The sequence below is a fragment of the Cucurbita pepo genome, chromosome 14, assembly GCF_057944985.1.
Source record: "Cucurbita pepo subsp. pepo isolate OVF chromosome 14, ASM5794498v1, whole genome shotgun sequence".
NCBI classification, from domain to species: Eukaryota; Viridiplantae; Streptophyta; class Magnoliopsida; order Cucurbitales; family Cucurbitaceae; genus Cucurbita; species Cucurbita pepo.
In genome coordinates, this window is record NC_141811.1 from 5,314,209 (window position 1) to 5,332,459 (window position 18,251).

At 38.1% G+C, this 18,251-nt stretch overlaps 2 protein-coding genes across 3 annotated transcripts; one reads left to right on the plus strand and one right to left on the minus strand.

The window, feature by feature from the left end:
• Positions 1-19: 19 nt before the first annotated feature.
• On the minus strand, positions 20-1,327 carry LOC111810615 (protein SHI RELATED SEQUENCE 5). The gene is made up of 3 exons (XM_023697346.2): positions 1,180-1,327; positions 579-1,021; positions 20-472 (listed from the first exon to the last, which is right to left on the minus strand). The coding sequence occupies exons 2-3, from the start codon at positions 997-999 to the stop codon at positions 144-146; spliced, it is 750 nt and encodes a 249-aa protein (XP_023553114.2). The 5' UTR covers positions 1,000-1,021; positions 1,180-1,327; the 3' UTR covers positions 20-143.
• Positions 1,328-8,090: 6,763 nt separating this feature from the next.
• LOC111809898 (zinc finger CCCH domain-containing protein 44) lies at positions 8,091-17,727 on the plus strand. 2 transcript variants are annotated; one of them, XM_087117435.1, is made up of 11 exons: positions 8,091-8,571; positions 8,969-9,048; positions 9,181-9,365; positions 9,723-10,626; positions 10,709-10,836; positions 11,654-11,713; positions 11,797-11,847; positions 14,482-14,552; positions 15,072-15,226; positions 15,314-15,967; positions 16,052-17,727. In XM_087117435.1, the coding sequence occupies exons 1-11, from the start codon at positions 8,192-8,194 to the stop codon at positions 17,068-17,070; spliced, it is 3,687 nt and encodes a 1,228-aa protein (XP_086973561.1). In that variant the 5' UTR covers positions 8,091-8,191; the 3' UTR covers positions 17,071-17,727. The 2 variants fall into 2 exon arrangements, with proteins under 2 accessions (XP_086973561.1, XP_023552135.2); XM_023696367.2 differs by having other exon boundaries at positions 15,314-17,727.
• The last annotated feature ends 524 nt before the right edge of the window (positions 17,728-18,251 follow it).

Sequence of the window (18,251 nt, forward strand, 5' to 3'; positions counted from 1 at the left end):
TTCCGACAATGGCGGCGAATTAATGCAAAAAATAAAATAAAAATTACATTTTTTTTTTAATTTATTCATGAAAAATTATATACTTTGCCTGCAATTTCCACTATTTCTCTTTTAATCACAATGCCCTAACGGAAAACCGTCGGCTAAGATGTCGGGGGTTGAAAAAATTGCGTACCGGCTGGGATGTAGCTGGTCAGTGGAGCTGGGTATGACGGCGGAGGATCCAGCAGTGCGGCGGACTCGGCGGTGGTGATGAGGAGGGCTCCGCCATCCGGGGAGGCGGAGATGGGTGGTTGTTGTTGATCAGGGCCGTGGTCGTAGAGAATGCCCTTGAAGATATGGCCACCGATGTTGACGGCGGTTTGATAAGCATATTGATCGGTGCCGGTGGGTTCGTCTAATGTTGTCATCCGTACGCATCGGAACACCGCCGTGGAGTTTACTTCCGGCGGGAAATTCCCTATTTCAAACCCTAAAACCAAAAAAAAAAAAAATTTGATTCTGTAAATCATGAACAAAATCGATGTGGGTTTTGTTCAAAAACTAAAATTGAATTAAAAATAAGAAATTAATCGTACCGGAAGAAGCGGCGTGGGTGTCTCTAGGGCGTTTGGAGTCACCGCCGGTAGTACGGATCAGCCGCTCACGGCGTTTGGAAGCGGGTACCCAAGTACTTTTAACATGGGTTTCACACAAAAACCCACGGCTTTTACAACAAGTTCTACATCGCATATGAACGCAATCTTTTTTCGCTTGATTCCCACAATCTTGGCAGCTAATAACCTTCCCTCCGCCGTCTCCGCCGGATCTCACCATCACCAACGACGATCTCGCCGGCGAATTTTCGCCGGAGTAAACAAACCCTTCTCCACCTTGTTGCTGTTGTTCTGTTTCGAAGCTCTCATAATTCTTGTACCAAAGTAATCCGTCGGTTGGATGAATAATCTCACCGCCGCTGCTACCGCCGCCGCCGCCGCCTAGTGGGAAAAAACCGGCCATAATTCCACCGGAGAGATTACGCCTAATTTTGAATTAAAATCCATATCAGAAAAAAAAAAAAAAAAAAAAAAAAAAAAAACAGACAGCCTCTGAACGGCGATCGGAAGGCAGGGGGCGGAGAAAAGGGTATGAATTAAAAAATTGGGAATCAGATTGTGTGTGTGTGTGTAAAAATGGAACCTGCAACGCCGCCATGGGGAACGGTGGCGCTAACTTAAATAAAGAACAAAACGCTTTCTTCTTCGTATGTTCTGATTTTGTTGCAGAGATGATTGATTACCCCTTTTCTCTCTCTTCTTTCTCTCTCTTCCTCTTTCTATCTTACACATTTCCGGGATGATCCATCATTTACTAAATTCCCACCCTCATCCAACGGCTTACAATGTACCCACGTGTCGTTCTATGACTAGTCCTTTTTTTTTTTAATTTATATAATAAGATTAAAATTATTGGTTAATTAATAATGTTTATAATATTTATTTTATTACATTTTGTTGCTTCTTTTTTACAATGTAATTACAAACCATAATTAAAATTTTATATTAATGTTCAACTTAGATACAATTATGCAACGATTTAATAATAATATATATCGTTGAATTATATTTAAGTTCACATTAATTATATAGTTTATCATTGTGTTATTTAATGTATAATCCAAAAAATATATATATTTTTTAAAAGTAATTATAATTATGAATTTTTTTAATAAATATTTAGATATTTTAGAAATAAATATTAGCGGAGGATTTAGTTCAATAACACTCGTTAAATAGCGTGACACGAAAAAATGAAATAAATAATTTTGACTTTTATCATTTCAAAATTTCAAATTATGTTGAAATTAAGTTCATTTCAATTAGGGTTTGGAGGGATTTTCTTTGAGTTATTTAAAATCATCCTTCAATTTTCTCACTCTTAATTAAATATTGTAATAAATGAAGATGACCACTTTCTAGAATAAAATAGATATTTTATAATTAATTTATACTCGAGGGTTGACGAGGGTATCAATTAAAATCACGAACTCTAAAAAAAATTAAAAAATTTAAATTCATCGGTGTTTTTTTCTTTCAAATTGAGCTTAGAATTAAAAGAACGTTTGGAACAAGGAACTTTAAGCACTTAGCTTTTCAATTCTGTTGGTGAGGTAAATAACATACATCTATGAGTATTTATAGTGGAGAAAGCACCACCGATCTCGGAATATTAGCTATGAATCCATAAGAACCCTAATAAGTGTCAGAGACGGAGATCGAGGGGAACGAGATGGAAGTAGAGATCTGTAGCAGAAAAAGACGAGGAAATGATTGAAAAAGAAGAAAGAAAAATCCAAAGAGTTGAATGAGAAAGGTGAAAGAGAAAAGGAAAAGGTGTTGGATTTTGGGAGAGGGGAAAGGGAAAGGCTTGAAAGCTATGTGTGTGGTTTGAGACTCCCAATAATTCTTCTCTCTCTCTCTCGAGCCGTGTGTTCGTGTTCCCATTGTCATTGACTCTCAACTCACCCATCGAAAAAAAACAAGCGTATACTATGGAGAGGGTCTAACCCTACTTCATTCAGTGTCTCGTACCGTCTAGTGACTAGCTCTGATACCATTTGTAACAACTCAAACCCACTGCTAACGGCTCGTTACATATCAACGTTAGCTTTATTGTTTTAGAACACGTCTATTAGGGAGAGGTTTTCATACCCTTATAAGAAATGCTTCGTTTTCCTCTCCAACCTACACGAGAGGACACCCAAATGGAAGTCTATGAGTGGCCACCCAAATGGAAGTCTATGAGTGCACCCAATTCACAGGCATTAGGGTTTTTCATCTTCGAGACAGATTTATTTTATTCGAGGATAAAAGACAATCGACATTGACCATATTTGGTCAACCATACTCTAATGGATCGAATATTATAGTTGCAATAGGACATAGTCCAAACTAAGTGAAGTTAGGAAGTCACCTAACTCAACCAGCTCGACCAACTCTTGGTTCAAACTTTGGTCTCAGTAAAGCCTAGGAGTGCATGCATTACCCTAATTGAGATCAGGTGAGTTCGATGAATGACGTTTGATATAACCTTCTTTAGTGTTCTGCTACATCGAGCTTGAAGGACCAAGTAGTTCACGGGCATTCACATCTCAAACAAATGAAACAGTACACGAGATTCACGAGCATACACATCTCCACCGACACGATTCGAAGGTCGAAAGGTAGAAGTAGACATAGCTGTCTCCTCCCAAGTTGCCAAACCAAACCAATGTTTGATTACATTCCCTTCTTAACTCCTACGCCCATCACAGTCTCCATTATTATATCATTGTTTATGACACTGAAAATGATATCTGATGGAATCACATGCACTGTGATTATTATATTTAGGTCCACACCCTCTTCTTTGTCTCATCCTTCTGCCTTCTATTTCCTATTTTACACCCTTAACCTCCCAACTTTTATCCACAAAGGGTACCTATCTCCTTACCTTACCTTTCGTATCTTTCAATAATAATTGCCCCGAGCGTCGAGCCAAAACGATAATACTACAGGTCGTGATGATACGAGCTGAGCGCTGCAACACAACGCTGACATAACTGACAAAACAGATACGCTATTTGGGTTTTTCCCTTTCGGGTTCTCCTCTTAGAAACATATCTGTTAGGGAGAGGTCTTCACAATTCTCCTCTACAACTGATGTGGGATGATACAATCTTACTATTTGTACAACGTTTTAAAACTACTTTTTTTAAAATTGAAAGGGTATTTATGAATTATGTATCGTTTTAATGTTTATCAAGAAGGTTTCGTTTTCCTTTAAATTAGGGGTACATGAATGAAGTGAGACTATATTCAAATGAGAGCGATCGTGAGGATATGATAACTCATAAAAATTTTAAGAGAATAAAAAATTACTACTTATATCAATAAAAGATGTACTTTCATTCTCAGTGGCTCAATCGTAGAAACTCAAGAATTAAACGTGTTTTTGCTTGGAGTAATTCTAGAAAGACTCGAATTAGTCTATGGATGACCATATCCCTGAGACGGTGGCTCTTGTGCTAATTTATTCTTTTTTTTTTTTTCTTTAAAGGAGGCAAAATTTTGGAATCTCTTGTGCTAATCATGTACGTGGGGGCGCTGGGAAAGCAAGCGGTGGGCGGCAACGTTCATAAGGTGCTGGTTCAGCGGCGCAGAGGACACCTTGAACGGCAACATGGGGCGGCACTACTTCAAGGACTGCTACATCCAAGGGTCGGTGGACTTCGTGTTCGGCGACGTACGGTTCCCTTTTTCACGCCATCGCCAACATAGCTACGGCGCTCTTACCGCCCAGAAGAGGAACGGCCTGCTCCACGAAACCGGCTTCTCGTTGTGCGCGCAAGGATAGAAAATATCGCATGGTATTGTAACTTTGACTCGGTACGTATTGCTGTCAGTCTTACTGTTTCTATACACAAATAAGAAATGTTTCTTTCTCCTCTCTAATCAATGTGAAATCTCACAATCCACCTCGTTTATGGGTCCAACATTTTCGCTGACACATCCGATATCTGGTTCTGATTCTATTTGTAACAACCTTAAACCCATTGTTAACCGTCCATTTTGACTCATACGAGTGATATTTCCACTTGGGATCTCACAATCCACCTCCATTATGGGCTTAGTGTCTTCGTTGACACACCTTCCAGTGTCTGGCTTTGATATCATTTGTAACAACCCAAACCCACCGCTAACAGATAGTATCCACTTTAACTCGTTACATGTCGCCGTCAGCCTCATGATGCTAAAACGCATCTACTACGGAGAGATTTTCATTTTTCACACCCATATGAAAAATGTTTCGTTTCTCTCTCTCTCCAACCGATGCAAAATCTCACAATCCACCTCCCTTGTGAGCTCAACATTCTCACTAGCACATCATCCAGTGTCTGCCTTTAATATGATTTCTAACGATCCAACCCCACCACTAACAAATATTCTCCGCTTTGATTTATTACATATTGTCGTCACCTCCCAGCATCAAAATGTGTCTATTAGGAAGAAGTTTCCACACCCATACAAGAGTGTTTCGTTCCCCTCTCTAACCAATATGAGATCTCACATAACGTGACCATATTGACAGCATATCAGAATCATCCATTGTTGAATCTAGATTCCAAATATTGGATAAGAGACGTTACCCGAATACTTTTGTAATCGAAGAACGTATCAAAAAAGAGAAAGCCCGAAAGAGGAATGATAATAAAAGAAACGAACACAAAAAGAGTGGGGAGAAAGGGATATTTAAAAAAAGTGGATGGGACGTGAAAATATGGCTACCCCACAAAATGTACATTGTCACGCCTAATTCCATCAAGTTGGGAGTGCCCATTATTTTGCCTTTCTACTCAATTAATTGTGTTCGTGGGTTGGATTGGATCGAATCGAGATATTTTATAGATCCACCTGAACTGGTCGAGCTGTAAATTATATAATCACAATTCATCGCTAATACCCGTGACATAATCTAAAATTAGGGTTAGTTGGATTATAACCTTATTTTTGGTGTTAGACGAACACGACTCTCCACAATGGTATCATATTGTCCACTTTGAGCATAAGCTCTCATGGCTACTATCCACAATGGTATGATATTGTCCACTTTGAGCATATCATGGCTTTGCTTTGGGCTTCCCCAAAAGGCTTCTGTGGGACTTTCATCATCCAACACCTCCCCTCGAACAAAGTGTGCCTCCCCTTAATCAAGGCTCGACTCCTTTGGAGTCTTAGCCATTTTTTACTGCATTCGAGGAGGCTTGACTCCTTTTCTTTTGGAGTCCTTTGTTCGATATTTGAGGATTTACCAATCTATTGGCACGACTAAGTTTTGGAGTCATTTGTTCGATATTTGAGGATTTACCAATCTATTGGCACGACTAAGTTTAGGGCATGGATTTGATACCATGTTAGATGAACAGACTCTCCACTATGATATGATATTGTCCATTTTGAGCATAAGCTCTCATGGCTTTGCTTTGAGCTTCCCCAAAAGGCGTCATTCCAATGGATAGAGTATTTTTTTATTATAAACTCATGATCATTCCCTAAATTAGCCGACGTGGGACTTTCATCATCCAACATTTGGGTTACTAAATCAACCCCTACTGTTTATCGTTTGGTCCGAATGGGTCGAATTATATGAACACTAATCGTAACAATCTCTCGTTTTTTACCATTAAAGGGTAATTTATATACTTATAGAATATAGTTTAAAAAAAAAAAAAAAAAAAAACTATATATTAAAATGATATAATTAATATGTAATGGACGATACGGACGGGAACATGTTTTAAGCGTTTGAAGCAAATGTCACATTCAAAGAGGTGGAGTGGTCCCCATCTGTTTTCTTCGAGTTGACAGCGTGTTACGCACCCACGTGGTGCTCGACGCCCAGTCTGCCACGTCACCTCCACCAACAACAGCCGCGTTTGACCATTACCTTAACATTTTCAACCCCTCATTTTCCCCTTTTTCTTTTTCTTTTAATTTTTTTATTCCACAGCCGCGTCGTCCTTCAATTCAGCCATACCCTTCGAACAAAAAAAAAAAAAAAAAAAAGAATAATAATAAATAAATAAATAAATAAATAATACAATAGTACACGTACAGTAAAATATTCCATTTTAATTCTTTTATTAATATTAGTATTAATATAAATTCAACAATAAATCAGCCAATTATTTCGTCACATTGTATTAATTGATGGAATCCAGACCTTATGTCTTTATTAAATTACCATTTTCTATTTACTCACTCTTTTTTTTAATTTCAAATATTTATTGAGATATTTTTAATTTTTTATTTTAAAAAAAATTTAATCTAACAAAAAAAAAAAAAAAATCAAACTAATTCAGATTGGTCGAGTTATTAAGTCACTAGAAATGAGTATTATATATTAGATTTAAAATTTAAAATTTAAAAAATTAAGCTTTTAATAGATATGGTATTTAATCATTTCTAATTAAATTAGGTCTCCACTAAACACAAATAGTCAACACATTTAGGTTTGTAGTTAATTTTTCTATTGTACCAAACATGAACCCCGAACTCAATAAATGTTGTTATTTTTATTCTTGGGTTCACGTTGTCAGACCCAACGACTCTCCACAATGGTATGATATTGTTCACGTAACTTTGCTTTGGGCTTTCCAAAAGGCCTCTTATCGATGGAGAGAGTATTCTTTATTTATAAACCCATGATCATTCCCTAAATTAGGACCTCCCTTCGAACAAAGCACGCCTCCCCTTAATCGAGGCTCGACTCCCTTCGAACAAAGCACGCCTCCCCTTAATCGAGGCTCGACTCCTTTTAGAGTCTTTAGTCATTTTTGACTGCCTTCGTACCTTCAAGCCCTTAATCGAGGCTCGACTCCTTTTTAGGGTCTTTAGTCATTTTTGACTGCCTTCGTACCTTCAAGCCCTTAATCGAGGCTCGACTCCTTTTTAGGGTCTTTAGTCATTTTTGACTGCCTTCGTACCTTCAAGGAGGTTAGCCTCCTTTTTCTTTTTGGAGTCCCTTGTTCGACATTTGAAGATTTACCAATCTATTGGCACGACTAAGTTTAGGGCATGACTCTGATATCATGTTAGACATGTTAGACGAACACTACTCTCCACAATGGTATGATATTGTCCACTTTGAGTATGAACTCTTGTGGCTTTGATTTGCTTTGTGCTTCCCAAAAAGCCTCATATAATGGAGAGAGTATTTTTTTTTTTTTTTGTTTATAAACCCATAATTATTCCTAAATTGGCTGTGAGACTTTCATCATCGAACACACTTAACATATTCATAATTTATTAATTTTTTTAAAAAAATAATAACTTTGCACCAAAATTAGTTTAATACTAAAAATTAAAATTAATTATTTCAAGAAAATTAGTTTACTTACCCAATTTTATCTCTCTTCGAGTCAGAGAAAGAGTAAAAAAAAAAAATAAAAAAAAAAAAGGAATAAAGAAAATGGCCTGTCACATCGAAACCCAATCCATTTCCAAGTGCCGTCTGGCCAGACCAGACCGACCACGCAAAGGCTTTTCCTTGCGTTGGCTTGCCTTCGCCAGAACTTAGGGTTGTCAACTTAGGCTCCTTCCCAATTCCCAATTCCCAATTCCCCCACTTCTCACTTCCTGATCCTAAATCTCTGTTTCTTTCTTCGATCTTCATGGACGAATCCCCCCACGATCCCCCTTTGGATTTGTGTGAACCATCCCGTCTTCAACCCGATGACCGGGGTCCTGACCTGATGAACCTCGATCATTCCTCGACTACTCCACAGCCAGATGATTCGCAGCTGGTTCGACTGCCACTCCAGGTGGCTGGACCTGTTCTTGCTCCTGATTCTTCTGCTTCCCCTAACCTGAATGCTAAATTCAAGGAGAAGAGTTTGGGGATTCGGCGGCGAGGTCGTCCTCCTCGCGGTCAAGTCAAGGTGGCGGCGGTGGCGGTGGCGGTGGCGGTGGCGGCGCCGAGGCAGAAAAAGGATGAGGAGGATGTGTGTTTTATATGTTTTGATGGTGGGAGCCTTGTGCTCTGCGATCGCCGGTGAGTGGAGTTTGTTTCTGCTAATTTGTTGTGGTTCGCCGTGAGTTTCGAGGGCTAGAGGAGATTTTTTTGGTTTGGATTTATGGATTCTTTGCTTTGCGTTTTCGCCTTTTATTTAGGGAATTTCGTCTCGATCGCAGTTTTGTTTGTTGATTAGTTGTAGCTATTGAAGCGGAGAATTCGCTATTGATATATAAACACGTAGCTCGAATGAATTTATCTTGATTTAGTTTCTGCATTTAAAGTGGGAGAAAATTTCCTCATTTGAGCATAGTATTACAATTTGAACTCAATTTTTTCCCGTTTCTTTGTTTGTTACTCTGTGGACGTGCGGGCTTGTGGTATATTTGAATCGTTTTCCTTTAAGAAATGGTTTTCATTTATTGTAATTTGACAGTGGGTGTCCAAAGGCATATCATCCATCGTGCATCAAGCGAGATGAGTCATTTTTTCGATCGAAGGCTAAATGGAATTGTGGTATGTAGCTTTATGCTTTTGTTTGATTTCTGGGCGTTGGTTTCCATACTCCTAGTAGGATTGGACTGTGGATGTCATTATAATATTGCCTACCCGACAATGAAAGATGCAATCTTTTTCATCATTCTGCAGGATGGCACATATGCACAAAGTGCCAGAAGGCTTCCTATTATATGTGTTATATGTGCCCCTTTTCTCTTTGCAAAGGATGCATTAAAGGTGCTGATTACCAGTGTGTTAGGGGAAGCAAAGGGTTCTGTGGAACTTGTATGAAAATAATAATGCTTATCGAGAAAGCCACAACTGATGGAGAATCGGTATGCAAAATGCTATATCGTCTTCCTGTCTATTTTTATTTCTCAACTTTACTTATTCTTCCAATTTGATAGTGGATAATATGAAGAAATGCATTCATCATGTGGCACATGCATGTACACTCATGTAAAACCATCTTTGCTTTCTGTTTCACTCAAGTGATTCGTGGTTTTAGATTAACATTCAATCATCTAATTTGCCTGGCAATAAACTCATCTCCATGTTCAGAGTTTATTCTTGTATTTGGACCTTGTTATGAGATATATATATATATATTAGCCATTTTCTGTACGACTGTTCCTGGTTTATGCCTTATATTTTGTTCTTAACTTACAATAAATTGCTCATAAAATATGCAGGTCCAAGTCGATTTTGATGACAAAACTAGCTGGGAGTATCTTTTTAAAGTGTATTGGGTTTATTTGAAAGAAAAACTCTCTTTAACTGTAGATGAGCTCATTCGAGCTAAGAATTCATGGAAAAGAAGCATTATCATGGATCAGAAGTTGGCTCCTAGTTTGCTTCATGATGGTAGTATTGATAAAAGCCATGAAACTCATAATTCATTTAGAAGCCCAAAATCGCATAGGAAAAGGCCTAACAGGCAACAAAGCTCTCCGAATAAATTCAGTTCTACAGTGGACGTTCCAAGTAGGAGTGAGGGGACACTATTTTCTGGAAGCACGAAATGGGCAACTACAGAGCTCATGGACTTTGTTGCACATTTGAGAAATGGTGACACAACCAGGCTTCCACCATTTGATGTACAAGCTTTATTGCTGGAGTATGTGAAGAAAAATAATCTTCGCGATCCTCAACAGCAATCTCAAATTAATTGTGATTTGAGGCTTACCAATCTATTTGGGAAATCACGGATAGGTCACTTTGAGATGCTAAATCTTCTTCAATCTCACATCCACATGAAAGAAACTGCAGCTAATAATGTAACCAACACAGGAGCTGGTGCTGTGATCAATCCAGTTGAAAGCAAAGAGAAGTATGATTGTGAAGTAGTGGATGATTGTGAAAACAAGCATAAAACACGAATGAAATCTGATACTAGCAGGCAGCAGATAAATGCAGATGAATATGCCGCAGTTGACGTTCAAAATATTAACTTGGTTTACTTGCGGCGTGATTTGATAGTGAGCCTAATTGATGATCCTAAGAAATTTAATGACATGGTTGTAGGCTCAACTGTGAGAATACAGATTCCGAATAATGATGAAAAGCATGATTTTCATAGGCTTGTCCAAGTTGTAGGTATTAATATCTAATATTAATGCTTGATATGACATTGAATTATTTTTTTTACCCTCCATCTTAACATTTTGCCTGTGTACAGGCATAAGCAAGGTCTCTGCACCATACACCGTCGGTGAGAAAACAGTTGATGTGATGCTTGATATATTGAACTTGGACAAGAAAGAGTCTGTGTCCATTGAGGGGATTTCTAACCAAGAATTTACTGAGGTTATTAAACTTACTTTGTCAATTGAAAATTTGATATTTTCCTTGGATCTCTTAACCCTATGACTAGTTTGAAGTCAGTTGACTGATTTCGTAATGGGGGTGACATATTTATTAATTTCATGCAACTTATATTCAATTCTCATGCTTAATTCTGTAAATGCTTCGGTTTTCATCATAAGTGAGCGCACATCTATTTAAATTGCATGCAACACTGGATGATCTCTCTATGAAGCTCTCACTGGCTGGTTTGTAGTTGATTTGTTTCTGTCTGTTTATAATGTTTAAAGAGCATCTACAGCTTATTGTCATACGATTCTGCCTCTAGTTTAGGCAATTTAATGTACATAACGTTTCCGCACATTCTAAGTTGGACCCTTGCCTCATTCTCAGGATTCACATCTTGTCTATAAAATATAACGACTTGGGCGGGAGAATCCCATATGTAGTATTTCCACATGTTTAGTCTCAAATATTGGTATCTTCATTTAGTTTCTGAAGGGTGACTGAATTATCGTTTATATTGGAGACTCAAATGGAATTTAGATTAAGAAACTCAACGAACAAAGTGAACTTAATTTATGGTTAGAAAACTTTTTATGTAAAGATAAGTGCTTGGAAATTCCACTACATGTATCTGGTTCAAACTATTTTGACTTCTTTAGGTCAAAATATTCTTATTAGTTGTTGGTCATTGCCCCTTCGACATGATATGAGAATGTGATGGACATGATATTGTGTCATTATCAGTTTTTCCTAAAAAATATGTGTATGCATTTTACCTTTCCTCTGGGGTATTGATGTACAAGTATGTACTCAGGAAGAATGTAGGCGTCTGCGCCGGAGCATAAAGTGTGGGCTTGTCGAACGATTCACCGTTGTAAGATTTCATATCCATAGACTTGTGCCTTAAACTTCTATAGAGATGGCCTTGCCTATTCACAGTTTTGTTTTTAACTGCAGAGTAAAATTCTGGACAAAGGAAAGGAGCTTCATGCATTGAAGATTAATGATGTGAGTTCAACCCCCACATTTGTCAACTATGAGACTTAATTACGTACTGGTTTTTGGTTTCTATTTTTATGTTTTTTATTATTATTATTATTATTTTTTTTGGGGGGGGGGGGGGGGGGTGGTAGAGATAGAGCTTGCTCATTGCTGTTTGCCCATTTAGGAAACAATCAGACAAAACACATACCAGACTAAAGACTATCCTCAAACCAATAATATTTGAGAATTTTACTCTCATCTCCATTCCAAACATCTTTGGTGTATCACATCTATTTTTGACATTAGATAGGATACACATCTTACTTGCTAAGACTTTAGAAAGGCCGAACCAATGCCACAAAAGAACAGCCTACCTGATGCCACAACAGAACAACCTAAGAGCCGGGGTAGAGAGAATCCCCCTGCCCGAAAACAGATCTTTAATGAAACAAACTTACATGAATTCCCATTATATGTGGGTTGATTCTATTTAAAATGGAAAATTGGTTTAATTAGTTTAATTAGTTTTTATACGTGATGTTTTTACTTGAAATAGCAAGCGAATATTATTTAAATAGAAGCATAGATGTTATTTTTCTTAACTGAAAATATGGGCAACTATTTGTGAAACAATGAACTAAGTCTTAGTTGTATGCATTTTTTCGTTTCCAACTATTTCTAAAAGAGGGCTAAACCGTATGATATGTTATAGATTACTATTATAGGTAAGATTCTTAGGGACTTCGTGTTTTAATTTTCACTTTAACTTATACCATATAGATGTAAGTTGAAATATACATACTGTAAAGAAATTAATATGCTGATAAACTCTTCTTTTTATTTAATAATTCTCATGTTGCCAAAACGTGTCCCTTTTTTTTCTTTTTCTTTCCTTCTCTTTCTTCTAGAGTGGGGTTAGCTATGAATTTGAAGTTGACATCACTAAATGGTTGATTCTTGGCCGAGAATGTTGCAAAGATTAATAAAGTGGATAATCTTCATATAGAATTATGTTATAAACTGTGACAGATTGTTTAAGTGCAGGTGGTAGAGAGTGTGACAGATAGTTTAAGTGAAGGTGGTAGAAGAGATTTGAATTTAGGGGAGAAGCATAATATTATTGTATTTTTTTCTTACACATCTAAAACAAATACAAGGTCCTCTTATGGAGAAGAGACCGTCAACCAATAAGGAGACAAGAGGAATATAGACATAATATATCATCAACATTACAAAAGATATAAAAGGAAATCCAACACTTCTCCTCAAGTTGGTTTCTAGATAACTTCCATAGCCAGCTTGTTGATAAGCTTATCAAATCGCATGTTTGGAGGGGACTCTCAGACGCTTTGTAAGGTGTTGGTAGATATGTGGATCAATGTTTTTTTTTTTTTTTTTTTTTTTTTTTGCTGCAAAGATGCAGCTTTTACTCTGAAAAAGAGGTGCAATCAACATTTTTTTTAATAAATCTAGAAACTAACGTTGAAGGTAGAAAAAAATTAGGATGTCCTAACCTATGATGCCAAAGCATGATTTTTTCATGAACAGTAAGAGAACTAATACTACTAAGACCCTGAGTTATTTTGTTACTAGAAAAACCTTCTTCGAAGTAATAGAGACCATCAAACATCCGAACTATATTTTTTTCCCGATGCTGATAAATACAATGAGATCCAAAGAAATGATATGACAATAGAATCTGTACAAAGTTCACTAACAAGTACGAGATTGCACACTCACACTTGCAATTGAAGAGGCCTGCCAGAGGTAGGGTGCCCTTTTCCAATGGTGGCTAGGGTTCCGATTTGGTGACTAGGGTGAGACCACCCAGGATTGTTGCTATAATACCAACTTGAATTTAGGGAAGAAACATAATATTATTGTATTTCTTCTTATACACCTAAAACAAGTACAAGGTCCTCTTCCGTAGAAGAAAAACCATCAAGCAATAAGGAAGGAAATTTTACGAGCATAAATAAGAAATATGTACATAATACACCATCAATATTACGAAAGGAAATCCAACAGAAACAATAATAGAAAGATGAAATATGAGAATTATTCGAAGAACAAGGATGTTGAGAAGGTAGCATAGTATCAATTTTATTCTGGAAATTGGTGGAAAAAAAAAGTGCGTATAGGGCCCCAGGTTGATGTATTGATTTAGGTTTTATTTATAGTTCCTTTTCAAAAGGGACATGTACTTCAACGGTTGATGACTTGGTCTATTTTCTTGGTTTTACTAGGCCAGAAACATGGTCAGGCTTCTGAAGTCATAAAAATTGTTGATAATGCTGAATAACATTTGTGGACCACCTCTACTTCCAACATGATATCTTCTTTTCATTTCATCCCGTTCATTGCAATTCTTTGTTTCATGAATATTGAGTAGTTGATTAGTGTCTCTTCCCTAAAAAGTTCACCCTTGAATTTAGCGATGCAAGCTGGAGGTTCTTTTTAATTTTAGTTTTGTGCCTTCTATTTTAGTTTTGGGGGGGATTTTCTTGAGCCTGTGGGTCAGTCTTATGGCTAGTTACATCTAAGAAAACTTTGATTGTTTTCATATTTGGTCATGTGATTGATTTCTTTCAGCACTGTGCTGTTTTTTGATGCGCTTGGTTTCACTTTTTATTGTATGTTTGTCATATTTCTGTCCAGCTGCTTCAAAAGGAGATCTCTCGACTCACTCACCTCCACGATCAAGCAAGTGTGAAGGGCAACATGGATGAATATCCTTTTATGAAACATTATTTGAACCCACTCTTCTGTTGCTTTAATGCTATCATGTTTATTGATAACGCTGAATAACATTTGTGGACCACCTCTATTTCCAACATGATATCTTCTTTTCATTTCATCCCGTTCTTTGCAATTCTTTATTTCATGAATATTGAGTAGTTGATTAGTGTCTCTTCCCTAAAAAGTTCACCCTTGAATTTAGCGATGCAAGCTGGAGGTTCTTTTTAATTTTAGTTTTATGCCTTCTATTTTAAATTCAAATTTTGCAATGCCTTTCCGCATGACCAGTTATCTTGGTTCCTGGCTTTGTTTACTACACTACACATCTGTGCATTGATAATGTAATTTGTTCTACACCCATATTCAAGCGCTACAAGATCCTTGAGAGAAGATTTCCTGAACTGTCACTTTGTTGTGGATGATTGTATCTATAGAAGATTTTTAGTTTCTTTTCTGTTTAGGTTTTGAAAGTAGTTGAACTTTTATGGTATTCCTTGACTATTCCATACATTAAGAGATTTTGCGGAGAAGTTGCAACGTCTGAAGTCACCTGAAGAATACCAGCGTAGGCTTCTCGAAATTCTTGAAGTGCGTTCAGATCCAACTATGGATCCAAGTTACGAGTCTGAAGAAGATAAGGATGAATCAAACAAGAAAAGACAAGGTCTGTTCACTGTCTTATGTTATTATGGAACTATTTCCAAGTTTGTCCTTGATGGAGCATTCTGTAAATTTATCCGTATATTTGCAGGAAGTCTCAAGAGATCTAGAAATTGTGACTTTGATGAACAAGAGGGGAAGCTTAACTCACCACGAAAAGAAACCAATTCAAATGGTAGTGGAAGTGATGTACATCAAAATTCAACTAGTACTTCAGAGCAAAGTAGAAATATTAGTTTACTTGCTCGCGTAAATAAAGAAGGTGACTGCTTGCCCAGTGACAGAACCTGTGAAACATCGTGTGCCGAACGAGGTCTTGTACCAAATAATTGGAATGTACCAAGTGAGGCTAAAACTGCCATTCCTGTGTCCTCTGATGGGAATTATCAAGTCGTCCTACCCGAAGCCTCAATTCCACCACTTTCTATTGGGTTAGGAATTTTTTCTAATGATGCAGAAGTGGAAAGGATATGGCAATACCAGGATCCGACTGGAAGAATTCAGGGTCCATTTTCTACGACGCAGTTACGCAATTGGAACAATAGTGGACAGTTCACTCCTGATCTTAGAGTATGGAGGATAACTGAATCACAAAATGACTCTATACTGTTAACCAATGCATTAAATGGATGTTACAACAAAGCATCTTCCTTATGCCACAACAGTCATCTGCTGAGTCTAGGGCGAGGAAATGGACTTTCTTTGGATGGTCCTGATAATCATCATAGTGATCAAAGGAATGGAGGTATGGATTCTGGTACAAATTCTGTTCGGTTTGGCATGGATTTTATCAGGAATAGCAACTCTGAGCAGAAAGGTCATGTTGCAGCTTGTGACGCTGAAAACGAGCCTATGATGAGCACTGGTTCAAGTTCACCTTCTAAAGATTTGTGTGCACCTGCAGATACTGTCAACTCGAATCAGTCTCCGGCTGGGAACCCTGAGGTAGCACACGAGTCCTTGAATACCAACAATTCGTGGTCCTACCCATCCCTTATGAATTTACTTTCATCCGCTACGTTATCTTTACAACCACCGGCGGCTGAAGTTCATCAGGCCAAGGAAAACCACAGCCCCAGTAACGAGGATCAGAATTCCCAGACTATTACTTTGGGAGGAATTCATTGCCAACCTGGTCGCAAGAAACGGTCTAATAGTGAGGACTGTTCGAGTCAATCTTCCGGACAAAACTGGACCGCTCCAACTGCAGATGCTTCCGCTCGTGAATGGAACTCTAATTGCAGTGGTCTATCTTTGTTGGGTTCATTCAAGCCATCAGAGATTCCTCATTCTACCCTGAAACCAATGAGTGGAGATGTTGAAATTAAGCAATCTGCATCTTCGAGCGTTCTTGTTCAGAATTCTGGCCCTAGCTGGAGTAGCGCCTCGAGTTTAGCGGGTGGACGACAGCTTCCTAGTCAACTAGCAGCAGGTGCGTGGGGTGGGTATTCAGCTGCACCAGGTAGGCCTATTGGGGACTTGAACACCAGTTTCATAACTGCCTCTGGTCTGAAATCATCTGATATAATCGACGATCACGAAACAACTGCGGCGACCATAAATTGGGAGGCAATTGTTGATGAACCCAATGACTTCAATTCCTTGGTTGATGAATCTGTCTCAGATTTGTTGGCAGAAGTGGAAGCAATGGAATGCTTGAGTGGTTTGGCTTCCACAGCATCAATGGTGAATTGTAGCGAGGGACTAACTCGGGATTCTAGAAATGATTGTTTTTTTTCGGTCGACGGTTTCAGTCCAGCAGCTGAGATGGGGAAGGTGGGCGCATTGAGTTCCACAGCCAATTTGCAGTTTCCAGGTCACATCAGAGTGAAAGATGAGCAACCATGAACTGCAGAAAACTCTCAACCGGTAATCAAGTCGAGGGACGAAAATCCTTTTTTGTAACATATCACCAAACCAATCTGAAACTCCGACAAACAAGCAAGACGTACGTACGGGAATATTTCCCCGGATCTTTGGCTGGCTTATGCAGGAATATTGTGGGAATAAGATCGGCAACGATTACAGGTCGTAAAAGCTGGACAGACATCTCTGCAACGGATCCTGAAATATGGCCAAATGAGCAATTGTTTTAACACATTATGTAGTTCTAGTTCGAGAAATGAAGATTCAGTGTAGTTGTAGATCTCCCTGTGGAACAGACGGCCGCCATTCAGCGGCGGAATAGATGGTCTTCTTTCAGGTTTCAGGTTTCAGGCCGCCACCCAAAGGGCAGCGGAGTCTGTAAATATTAATTATTATGGAGGAGAAATGATAAAAAATTATGCAATAGAGGAGAGGAGCTCCATGCATTTTTTTTAAGCATATCTAGTTGATAGTTCCATTGCTATACACTGCACATTCGGTTTTTACATTCATTATTCGTCCGGGAAAGTCGATCCTTTTTAACATTATTGTAACTTTTACAACATGAAAGCTGCACCATTTAGAAGGCCTGTGGAATAATATGAATATCAATAATACCTGATTGTTTAGACTTTTTCACATTCTCAGGGTATTTATTTACATCCTTTTCTTCTTCTTCTTGGCTTCTTGCTTTCTTGGCTTCTTGCTTTCTGGGAACATTTATTTGCTTGTACTTGTATGATAATCTTATATTCAAGGCTTAAATTTATTGTTTTAGTGAGATCCCACGTCGATTGTTGATTGGAGAAGGGAATGAAACATTTTTTATAAGGGTATGGCAATCTCTCTCTAGTAGATGCGTTTTAAAATCGATATATAACGGGCCAAAGCGGATAGTGGTGGACTTGAGATGTTACAAATGGTATTAGAGTAGGGCGCTATGACGATATGTAATGGGCCAAAGCAGATAATATCTTTTAGCGGAAGGTTTGGGATGTAACAAATGGTATTAGAGTCAGACATCGGGCGGTGTGCTAACAAGGACGCTAGACCTCAAAGGAAGTGGGGTGAATCCTGTATCGTTGGAGAGAGGAATGAAGCGTTACTTGTGCTAACAAGGACGCTATGATAATATGTAACGGGCCAAAGCGGATAATATCTTT